General features: G+C 41.8%; 1 protein-coding gene across 1 annotated transcript in view; it reads left to right on the forward strand.

Annotated features, from left to right (window-relative positions):
- Positions 1–2,463, forward strand: part of ofcc1 (orofacial cleft 1 candidate 1) — a 72,859-nt gene extending 70,396 nt beyond the window's left edge. Inside the window, 3 exon segments of the mRNA XM_029458073.1 lie at positions 1,759–1,897; positions 2,025–2,127; positions 2,249–2,463. Of these exon segments, the coding sequence (XP_029313933.1) occupies positions 1,759–1,897; positions 2,025–2,098 (213 nt within the window). The 3' untranslated portion in view covers positions 2,099–2,127; positions 2,249–2,463.
- Positions 2,464–11,686: the final 9,223 nt, after the last annotated feature.

Consider the following 11,686-nt stretch of genomic DNA (forward strand, 5'->3'; position numbering starts at 1 on the left):
GACTTATAAAAAGATAGGACAAGCCAACTGTGCCCCTTTTGTCTCCTTCCCTCCATATGGGAGGCAGCAGCATATGCACGAACTGGCTCAGCTTCTGTAAAACTTCCATTAAAGATGCACAACTAAAGCTCTGCCAGCTTGAATATTACCTCTCTCCGCAAATTATTTATGGCTCGGAAAAAACGCTGATGATGAGCATCTCCAGCGACTTGTATAAATAAAAACACTTTTCTCTGCAATTTCAGCTGTGCTTTTCTTTTCTCCCTTTTCGGGGGGATGTGTTTAACCATTTGTAGAAACAAAAGGTATGCAGTTTATTCACATAGTAAGGTTTTAACTGAATCGCATTTAATTATCTTACCGTCAGCAGGGAGGACTGTGTTGTATTATGCATGCTTTGTATAATTAGGAGAGGATATCCCCTTATAGTTTGTAGATTTTTATAATTACTGTGACAAAGCCGATAAATACGATGATAATAATGACAGATGATGATCAGAGAATATGAGAAATGGAAGGCAGAGTGCAGAGGATTGCGCTTTTATAAGGGACACCTCATCATCATGATATGCCATCAGATCTCTCATTAACGGCCCCTTTGTCTTATCTTTGCGTGACTCAGCCCAGCGTCCGTCTGCACGTGACGATGACTCTACGCCGGACCAATATTGACCTAATTCAGCATGCAGAGAAAATGAAGAAGTTAACCTTTTGGAAGAAAAAAAAAACCACCTTACAGCAACATTAATTGACAAACCGCATCAATTCTCCCTCCTACCCCTTTTTTGTAATTACTCTGCCGCACTTTTGATTGCCGCTGCGGAGCTGAGGACCCAACGCTTCATTTGCCGTGAGGTCATCGGCAGCCCTCAGAAATATGAATATGATTTATACAGGAAGTGAGTGTGCTGTGTATGCTGTGTGTGTGCTATCTTTTCTTCATGTGGTGTGCGAAAGAGTGTGTGTGTGTGTGTGTGGGGGGATGTCCTTGGCTTCATACTGTATGTTGCATGAGGAGATTAATGCCTCCCTGGCAGCCATATCTGCTTAGCAGGAGGACTTCTCCAAAGTACACCGCATGTAATTATCTGGCAAGTTTATACTAGTTTTTGATAAAGAAGCACTCTGTGGCACATTTTTCAAGTTTGCTCAATTGCTGCTCTATCTGTGTAATTTGCAACTTTAAAGTAGTGTCAGCCTACTTTTTTGGAGTCGACTACTTGATGCTGTTATGAAATATGGAGCTGAAGGTGTGTGGAAAGAATGCAGAAGTCGTTTTGACTCAACCCATCATTTTATTACATTTCCCGTCATTATTCATGTGTCACAATTGTACTATTTGTATATATTTATGGTAAAAACATATCACAAATTTACAATCTATCATTTTATCGGGGCTTATGCCAATGAGATTTAAGTTGTATTTCATATCACTGTACCTAAGTAGGCCAACCCTGTTTCCCCTCTGGGACTGGAGGTAGTGTGTCATATAAAGTCTCCATTTCTGCTTCTCCTCCAAGTTCACTCTACGCACCAGGACAGAGGTAGAGACTATGCATGACAACACTACTCGCAGGCCTCGAGGAAGAAAGCAGTTCTCCTGCCAATCTCAGTCACTGTCATCCAAGTTCAACCTGTACTTTGAGATGTTTGATGCATATGGCCCCTGGGGTCCCCTGAAACTGTTGTTTTACTGTTCATTTATTGTTACGTTTCCGTTCCTTGCTGACTCTCGTATGCGTATGGTTTTTCCTGAAGGTGATTGGTGACATGGAACCGGTGGACAACGCAACCAGGATGGTGCCCAGCCGGGGTCAGAGCTCTGCCAATCAGAGAGAGGACAAGGAAACTGCGAGTGCTCCACACCAGCTACGGAAACGAAGGAAACTATTTGGGCGTAAGAGCACACAAATAAATCCTTCTTATCTCACCCACATGTGACCCTTTCACTTGAACAAACCTTTCTCCAACTTGCTGTTTGTTTAGCAGCATTTACAGTTTCACCGGGTGTTTCGTTCCCTCAGGGTCTCATCGCGTTGAGCCGGTAGTAGGAAGCGGGTGTGGCTCCAGTGTTGCACTGCAAGACCTCAACCAATGATATCAAAGCAAAGGAAGACATAAACTAATGTAAGTCATCTGACCAACTGTCTGTTTGACTTGAATCTCTGAAGTATACTGCAGTAGTTGATAATGTGTGCTCTTGTGGAATTCAAATATTAAAAACTGTGTTTTCTTCTCATTTGTACAGAGCTCATCAGTGATTAAAAGATGCTGTATTGCTGCCATCACCTGGAACATGTGGTATAAAAGATTCTCAACAGCTTGTTTTCAATTGTAAAAAAAATACATGTGTGTACTGTATATTTATGTAGCACTACCTGGGTACTATACCTTCTAATGATGGAGTGAAAATGCTTCATATAGTCAAATATCTACATGATGGAAGGTTGACTCACCAGAACAACAGGAACCAGAAGAAGTAAATGATGTTGTTCTTGCATCCCTCTGCAGGTAAACATAAATAGTACATGTGAAATATGTGTAACCTAATAAACAATGTTCAGCAGCACTTCTAATGAAAGCTGGTTGCTGGGTGTTGAGCTCTTCCTCAACACAATGAAACATGAAGATTCCTAAAGTCGCTAATCAGAACACGAGTGATAAAATATCAATATTGGCCTCACATTAAGCAGGATAATATTCAGGCCAGCTTGATTTGTATTGAATATGTGTCTGCTAGCCGGTGCTCAGTGTAATGAAGTGGCTCACAAATCAGGCCATAATGGCTGCCTACTTACACATATTGCTTAATTAAAGGTTGTGAGCTTATTAGCATGTGTCTCTGGCACAGGGCGCGGGGAGATGGGAACCAGGACTGATGTCGTTGAGGGCCAGGCTTTAAAGGTTTTATAGATAGCTAACCTATCATACTAAAGCCATAGCCCCCCCTAAAATCGGATCTTAATAACCTGTCATTTTCATTGATGATGATATTCCTTTATGGGCAACCATTACAGATCAAGTTCTGGGTCTCGTCGGATGGCGATAGAGGCCGTTCGTGCTCGTCATTATCAGGAACACGCCTTACTTTGGCCTTGAAGTTGATGTTTAAACCATCACAGTCATGGCCCGGGGGGGGCGTGGTGCACACTGCATATAGACACACACACACACCTAACACCTCTGTTTCTGAGACACAGGCCTTTCCAGAGAAAATGGAGATGATAAAAATACAAATAAATGAGATTAAAATGTTAGATTTATCCGTCCATCTGCGATATAAAATAAGGAAAACGTAACATGGTGGCATAATTCTACAGGGACTTGATCTATTGTTCATCTGTTAAACTGTGTGCAAACGCTCAACACATAATGACATTTTGTTTAATTTGGTGTATTTTCACCGTTGGCAGGATGTGTTAGACGCTCGTGTTGCATTGTGTCCTTCTGTCTGCCTTTGACACTAGCCAGAACCTATAGAGCTAATGCGCTCCAATTAGAGATCACTCCATTAACAGTGACAGTGCTACACCCCCCAATTCAATCAGCCCCCTAATGAACATTAAGCAGAGACGCTGCCTCTCAGAGATGACAGGAAGCTCTTTTCTCTCCGTTTGGCCTACTTTACTGCCTCTCTCCTCGTTCTTCTGCTTTTTACTTTCCTTGTACGTCTTTCTTTAACAGCACAGTGTAACATGATGTTGGTCTCGGAAGCCAAATCAACGCAGCTAAGAAGCATAAATATTGCTTTGGTCTATGTATCTGTTTTGATATGTTAATACCTTTTATATAAATCATCTTTGACGAATGGGTTTTTTTCCACCTCCTGCTTTTTCTCTTTTGTGTTTTCTGAGAGTAACGCCAACTTTTCTGTTCATCATCATCAAAACAATGCCCTCTGCAATATTTTTCCAACTGGGTGCAGAGGGTGCAGATACAGTGGGGGCAAAGGTATTTCAACGGTTCAAATATTTGATTGTTAATGACAAACACCATTTCACCACAATTTAAATTTCAAATTGATCCCTGGGAGCAATTATTTCTGGGGGAGAGAAGCACGCCGCTGGGTCTCTGCTCCACACATTTGCTGATTTAAGTTAAAAGAAAACCTTTTTGCAGAGCTATCATAAGGGAGCTGCAACTTTTTGAAGTAAGTGCCTGCATCTGCTTAGAGCCAACCCAACCTGGGGATGTTGCTGGAGAGTGAGAAAAGAGGGGGAAAATAAAACATAAAAAGAAAAAAATAACACTTTGTCTAATTCTATATTTATGTAGCCCTCAGCTTGAGGTGTTCACATAAAACAGTTTGTATTCAGAACTGCTGCGGTGATCGTTATGCTGCACGTTGAGATCGGCGACTCTTCTGGCACGGTTGGCGGGTGCAGCTCAGCCTGATTCATTTGAATTAAAGTTACCAACTATATAAAAGGGATTCAAATTCCCACTTTTGCTGCTTTGCTTTGTTCAAACCTTTTCTGATTGTTTTTTTAAAGGCAACCACTATTACGCATTACTTTGATGAAGAACTTTGTACATGTACTGTCTTTGCATACGATTTCTATTTGCCCAACTTCATTTATGGCACCTTTCTGTTTGATGTTCAAATGTAATTATGTCTTGTTACGAGTGGAAGAGCTTCTTCTGATGCGTCTATGATCAGAGAAACTCAGAATAATATCCATCAAAGAAGTCTCACGACGTTCAGCTGTGTGTACATTAAAGGTGTGTTCATGAGACATCTGAAATCAAAGTTTGACTTTTTCATCCAACTGTCTTTACATTCACTTTATTTATTTTTAAAAGATATAAACTCTGTCATTTCCACCTATGGACTGTTAATAAATGTATGTTTTAAGACTCTCTTCAATATAATATCTTTAATTTGAATCATTTGTACAAAGAGAACGTGACAGAGCTGCTCTAATCCGTTCAGCAACACCTGACATGGATTTATAGTTGGCCCCCAACTCTGCGTAACCTGCAACACCAGTGTTACGGTGACATTTATGTCCCTGTGCTAGAACAACAATATGCAAAACAGATATACATTCCAGACCTCTGTCAGGTTTTCCTGCCCGAGCTGTATTCTTCTCCACTGACCCCGAACATGATTTCCTGGTGCTTAAGCCGTGGAAAACACACACGGTCGGGGTGTGTGGGGATGTCGACATCGTGCCATATTTCTGTGGCATCTGGATAGATCATGTGGCTGTCTGCACACATATTTATTTATTTGTCCTCTTCCAGAGCAGTGTCAGGGAGGCAGATGTCCTGCTCACAGGAAAAAAATAATTTGCGGTGTAAAAAGGGGAGGGGAGGTGGAGGGGAAAAATATATGAATATGCAAATCTTGTCACAGTGTGGAACCTTGTAATGAGTGGGAAATGTTGTCGCCATCTTTCATTATGCAGAGGTCATTGCTTAATGCCAGGCAGCTGGGCCCAGCTTCTTCTCTCTGCTCCCCCCCCCGCCCCCCCAACCTCTGCTGTCATCTCACAGCAATTTGAACCAGACTACAGCCTGGCACGAAGCAACACAGAGGTCATGGACACACGTGCAGACACACACCTATCCATACACACAACACCTGCATGTTGCTGTTGAAAGAAAACCTTGTAGCTTCACTTTGTGGATGATTAAGAAAATCTTGAGACGCACTAACAGGATACATTTGCATATAAAACCTTTACTGGCTCTGAGAAAATGCAAAGTGAGAAGATTTAAAACATTACTCAAATCAATCCCGAATAGAATTTGTATGGAGGCTTTTGTGAGTTTCTTTTCTTTTGTTGAAAGTTCAGAAGTTTGCACAGCCAGCGCCGATCTCAGTTGTTGTTCCTTGCTTTCCTTTTGATCAACCCCTTTCGTGTTTCGTAGATTGCTGAGACAGCTCGCTGCAGTTCTGTCTCCTCTCGCAACAGCTTTCCTGAAATTTCCGCTGGCGTCTGCCCGACATTGAGCTACGGGGCTAATCATTAGGTAAACCCATCTCCCTCTCTCTCGTGCACTCTTCAAATAATCCGGGGTTTGAATGCTAAAAATGTAATGAACTTCACGGTTCATTGTGTCTGACATTGCTTAATTAATGGGTGCATTTAAAGTACATAGGGCCCCAGTAATTGATTTATATGCATGATTTGCACATACAGCTGTTGGTTCCTGTAGGAGACTCATCACTCAAAAAGTGTCTGTGCTGATGATAGGCTGGCTAGGTAACATCAGGATATTATGTTGGCCAATCCAGCCTGGATAAAACAAAACCAATTCATATGTTAGCATATTTTTCTTTGGGATTATCAAGAACTGCTTAAAGTTAAACTTGGGCATTTTGATACCATGTTTTGAAGACTAAGCCTGGCGACATTGTTTGATGTGGAAACCTTCTGCCTACTGTAGCACAATTGGATAAAATGACAAAATATAGTTTGAGCAGCTTTTTTCATTAGGCTATGTTTGATGATGAGGGTTGGGCACCGTTAGTTTCCTGCAACACAGAGCATTAAATCTCATGGCAGCCACAGTGCTTCGGCTATCTGCCTGGTCGCTCTCCACACACACAGCTTGTGTTACCGCACCTGCCAGGACCGAGCTGGACACGAGCATCACCAACAGCAATGCCAAGGCAGACTTTGGATCGGTGACCTAAGGTACACATCATGCATTGGACATATTGTGGGTTTCAATCTGGCTTGAAAACACACATTCCTCCTCCTGGATGAATGTTCTTTAGTTGGTTTATTCATAGAATAGACGCACTGTGTGCCACTCAGTTGCTCATACATTGTGCTGTGAAGCCAAACTACTGGCTCTATGCTACTGCATACGTGAGCAACCGTACTGAATATTCTCTATGTAACCAGACAGCTGCTTATGTTGAATAGTTGTATGATTAGATGGTGGTAATCTATGTGGAAACTGGAGAAATATCTTATTTAAAGTAGCAACTTTGTTAGGAAGGTATCAGAAAGGCCAGGCACTGTAGACATAAGTACGAATAGTTTTTTTATAGAGCCTTGACTTGAATAGTTGTTCTAGTAATGGTCACGTTCGAGGGTCTCTTCAACACAAATATTTATCTTTTTCCTATAACATTTTTTTTTTATTTCTACAGTTTTTGTTGGGACTACTTTCTACCAAAGAAATAGTCCCTAGGAAAGTTTTTGAATCGAAATTGTTGTAAAGCAATTTTCAGATTCTGTGAGCACCACAAATTAAATTGCATTCACGTCGGGGTGGGGTGACATGAGAAAACTTTAGAGTTGGATATCTCAAAACCTCGGCAAAGAAAATTTATCTGCAGGTGCCGTTCAAAGTGAGTGAGGATGTGTTCTTTTTTGTCATTTTAGGTGAACAGACTCTTTGAAACACCGATATAGACAATTACGTTGTGGCCCAAATTATTGTTGAAAGCTCCCGTTTCCTTATTGCTGAGCCACCTCTGCAGTGTTAGCATTTAGCCGTTATTGAGCGTGGCCTTTATGCTTAGTTCAGGCATACATGGTGTGGTTCTAATTATTGTTTTCTGTGGAGATCTGGAGGTCGCTGGCCCTTAACCATTATTTGGTTTTGGACAGACCCTCTGTGGAGCTCAGATCAATCTCTCACCTAGAGAACATTCTAGCATATTTCTATCACCAGCATATTGATTTTTCCATGAGCAGGCCCCGGTTGTGTGTGTGTGAGGTGTTTTCATGCACGGCACATAGGGGATGCAGCCAGCAGCGTGCACAAACACACACACTTGCATGCTCTGTACATGGGCCGACACAAACAAATAGACACATGCACAGGTGCACACACACACATTCTTTTTCATTTATTCATTTCTGTAGACACCCATAGGCATTTCTGTGTGTAAAATGCACACATCGGCATATTTAGTGGCTTTAGATCTCAAACACACACATGTACTCCTTGTTAAAGCAGACACCAAGTGAACCATGTCCTCTCTGGGGCCAAGTGTCTCGCTTTCTTTATTACACACACTAATCAATACAGGCTGGACTGGTGTTGAGGCCTTATAATCTTTCCTCTGCGGCCTCCTTCTCTCCTTCCTCATCCCTCTCTGCCATCATTCATCTCTCCCATACCTCCCTTCCTTTCATTCATCCACCCTTCTGTCTCTCCATCTATTCATCTGTCCATTCATCCATCTTCCCCTATCCCTTCACCTTACACACCAACCATCACTCCATTCATATGATTGTTTTGGTCCATGGCATCTCTTTGATTCAGAGGGAAAAGAAAGCTAAAGAGACCGAGGACGGGGATAAAAGAGAGAGAGAGAGAGTGAGAGAGAGAGAGAGAGGGAGAGGCAGCGTCATTGTCATCTATAACATGGCTGGACAGGGGAGGGGGATTTGGATTTAAATAATGCATTAGATTTTCAGAGCTGCCATCCAGAATGCCTCACACCACTATGAAACATAATAACTTAAAGGTGCGCAAGTGTGTGTGTGTGTGTGTGTGTGTGTGTGTGCGTGTGTGCGTGTGTGTGAAGGTAAAAGAAAGAGAGAGAGACATAGTATATGAAATTGCATGTCTTTTAGATGCAAATTGAGTTGCGTGTAAAATGGTTTGATGCAGACTGATCGGGTCAAATTGTATTCCTGCTGCGGTTTAGCAATAAAGAAAAGAGTATTTTATTGTCGAAGTGTGTTACAAACACACACAAAGTCGGGCTGCAGAGTGGAATTGAAGCTGAGGGCTTTGTGACAAAAGAGGTGACCGGGCTGAGTGTGGGGGGGGGGGGGGATAAAAGATTGTGCTGGAATTTGTCTAAAGCCAATAATCATTCTGGTGCAGAAGAGGAGTAGCTACTATATCAGAGCGCCAAATCAATATCACATTACTTTGAGTATGGGTGTATATACAAGACTCATCAAATTGATTATTTTTGATGCTACAATGGCAGTTTCATTTGCCAGGGTCCTCGACAACAACTACTGTTCAATTACCGGGGCTGTGTGTGAAGTGAAAAAAAAAGAAATACAACAAGACAAATGGATATTTATTTGACTAAAATAAAGCCCTGCCTGGAACAGAAATGAATGGATGGCATGTCACAGTAAAGCTCTGGTTAAAAGATGACTTGTTTCATCGGACATTGAAATTTCATGAATATATTTTCCATGAGCCCTGGAAAAACAGAATTCATCATGAAGTTTGTACAGGCCATAATGTCACAGCGAAGATTAGTCAAGTTCCTAATGCACTGCGCGTGTAACTGTGGCATTGTTGAGCATTAGCTTCCCTCACTTGGTGGTTGCAGACAGACTGCGATGGCTTGTGTTGTTTCACAAAAGTGTAGTTGGGTCGTGAATAAAACTTTACATTTAAATACATTTACACTTGTAGAGGTTTCTGTTTTATGTTTGTAAATGCAATCTTAAAAAGTATTAAATAGTAAATGTATTGAAGGTTGTCTAAAAAACGAAATAAATCCTCATCAAATGTTTTCTCTCATCCCCAATTAAAACTCTTTCTGTTGACTTTGCACTAGTCCTAAAAAGTTGCACCTTAAGTAACATCAGTCCAACTGTTGCTAAGAACGGCCTCCACCAATGAACTCCATCTCTTAATGGCTCTAAGTCTTCAATATGGGGCCATGAGGAGAGACAAGGCGCAGCGGCTTCTTGGATGATTAAAAAGTCATTTCCTTAACTGTCCTCCCAGGATTTGCGAGCTTTTTTTTGTAAGAAAACATTAAATTGCTCCAATCAAGCATAAACGTCTCCTGCTTGTGGTGTAATTTGTACTGCTGTTTGCGTGGTGGGCGCTTATTTGTCATCCTTTTCCTTTGGCGCTTTTCCCAACCGCCTTGATCAACAATTAATGGTTGAAATTGCTTCCTTGTTACTTATGGCTGTGGAGACAGATGCGGCAATGCAAAGAAGAAAAAAAAAGAAAAATAGTTTAATTGAACAGCAGAAATGTGTAAAAGATTGGTTCAACTTTATTCCTACAGTATTCGACTCATTTCTACTTGTCCTTTTACCTTTTCTAATAGTTGTGTAGTGCGCTTTCACTGCATGTTGCATTAGCTTATTATGAGATACAGTACAGCTCTTTATTTCCTGTCTACTCTCTTCTGTTCCTCTCTACCTCTCTGCTCGTCTCTCTTTTTCTCCCCCACTCTGTTCTTTTACACAATGACCTTTAGTGCTCTTTTCTTCATTGCGGGGACAGGCCCGGGCCTGGCATCTGATAGAATCAATATTCTATTATGATAGTGCGTGGAGCGTGTGGGGCTTTACAACTCCGCTGTAATAGTCTCTCTATTTCATCCCGTGGCAGCCATGGCCTGAGGGATCATCCAGGCTTCTCCAGGCTCTATGCTCCCAGCATCGCCCCATTTCCATTAACGTCGCAGGCCTCTGCCTACCAGGGGACAATCTGTGTGACCGATGGATGGGGTTGAGAAAGAGTCCAACCCGGGTGCAATGTGTGTCAATAGACTGTGTAATAGCAAGACCTGGGTGAAATGTTAGTTAAATGGCTTTGCAGTTTTTAAAAGAAACAAGAGGGATGCTTGTGCTCTTTCTCTTATTTTATCTCACTTATTTTCCAACATTAAATCTCCCAGGAGGTGAATTACAACTAAATCAAGTAATATGTGAAAACATTATATGACTGTGGGAAATATCAAACCCCCTCATGAGGATGTTACCTCACTGGCATTTATTTAATAGATTGTGATAACAAAATGAAAGTGTCTTCCTTCCTGGCCATCAGGATTTTAAAACCAAACGTGCACTGGACTTGGACCTTGGTGCTGCCCCCTGCACCAAACTCCAGCATGTAAAACAGTTGTTAATTATAAAAGTGTACTAGCATGGAGGGTGAGTGAGTGCTAAAGTGAAATGTTAAGCTATTAGAGATCATGGCACCAGGCAGACCCCATAAAAGATTCATGCCATTACAGCTGCCTTTCTCTAATAATTAACTAGTGTGAGTATTTTACTCAGCCAAATGCAGTTACGCTTTAAAAATCCTGCATTTAAATGTCATTTGGGCGTGGAGTTTAGATGTGAATTCTTAATTTCGGGCAATAAACATTACGAGGCTAACAGGGCGCGCTGAATAGAGCGACGCGGTGTCGTCCTGAGAGGCTTCCATCAAACCTGTGCTCCAAAATGTCAGCATTCGTTGTAAAACACTTTACAGTTTCTCTCCGTGGTGGAGTTGGAATGCATAATATTTGTAAAGTCACAGAAGTCAAGAACAGGCCTTTAAAGCTTATGGTCAGTGCAGATGTGCCCTTTGCAGTCCCTTTAAATGCCCCAGCACTCACATCTTCCGGAGCATACCTGCAGTTTTTATGCTCCTTCAGTCCCATTTGCTCCTGATGTATGTCCTCCTCTCCTGTAGAAGGGTTGTCCCTGACAGCAGTCATGTTCCTCGTTCCCCTAAACTCCGCCCTCGACCTCTCCATTTGATGGAGAGTTGGACGACTGGAGGTGCGTGATGAGGCCTCGCTCGTCTCATATTCATCATGATGTAACCGTGAGCAACCCGGATCTAAATTACCTTCGTCTGGCATCATTCCAGCACATGCTATAAATGAGGTAATCGTCCTTGACTATAAAATTTGCATTTTCAAGACTTAATTGCTATCATTACATTTTTTGCGTAATTCTATTAATTTAACAGAATGGGGGATCAGAGGGTTTTTATGGTTATAATT

This window comes from Cottoperca gobio, chromosome 20 (genome assembly GCF_900634415.1).
Source record: "Cottoperca gobio chromosome 20, fCotGob3.1, whole genome shotgun sequence".
NCBI lineage: Eukaryota > Metazoa > Chordata > Actinopteri > Perciformes > Bovichtidae > Cottoperca > Cottoperca gobio.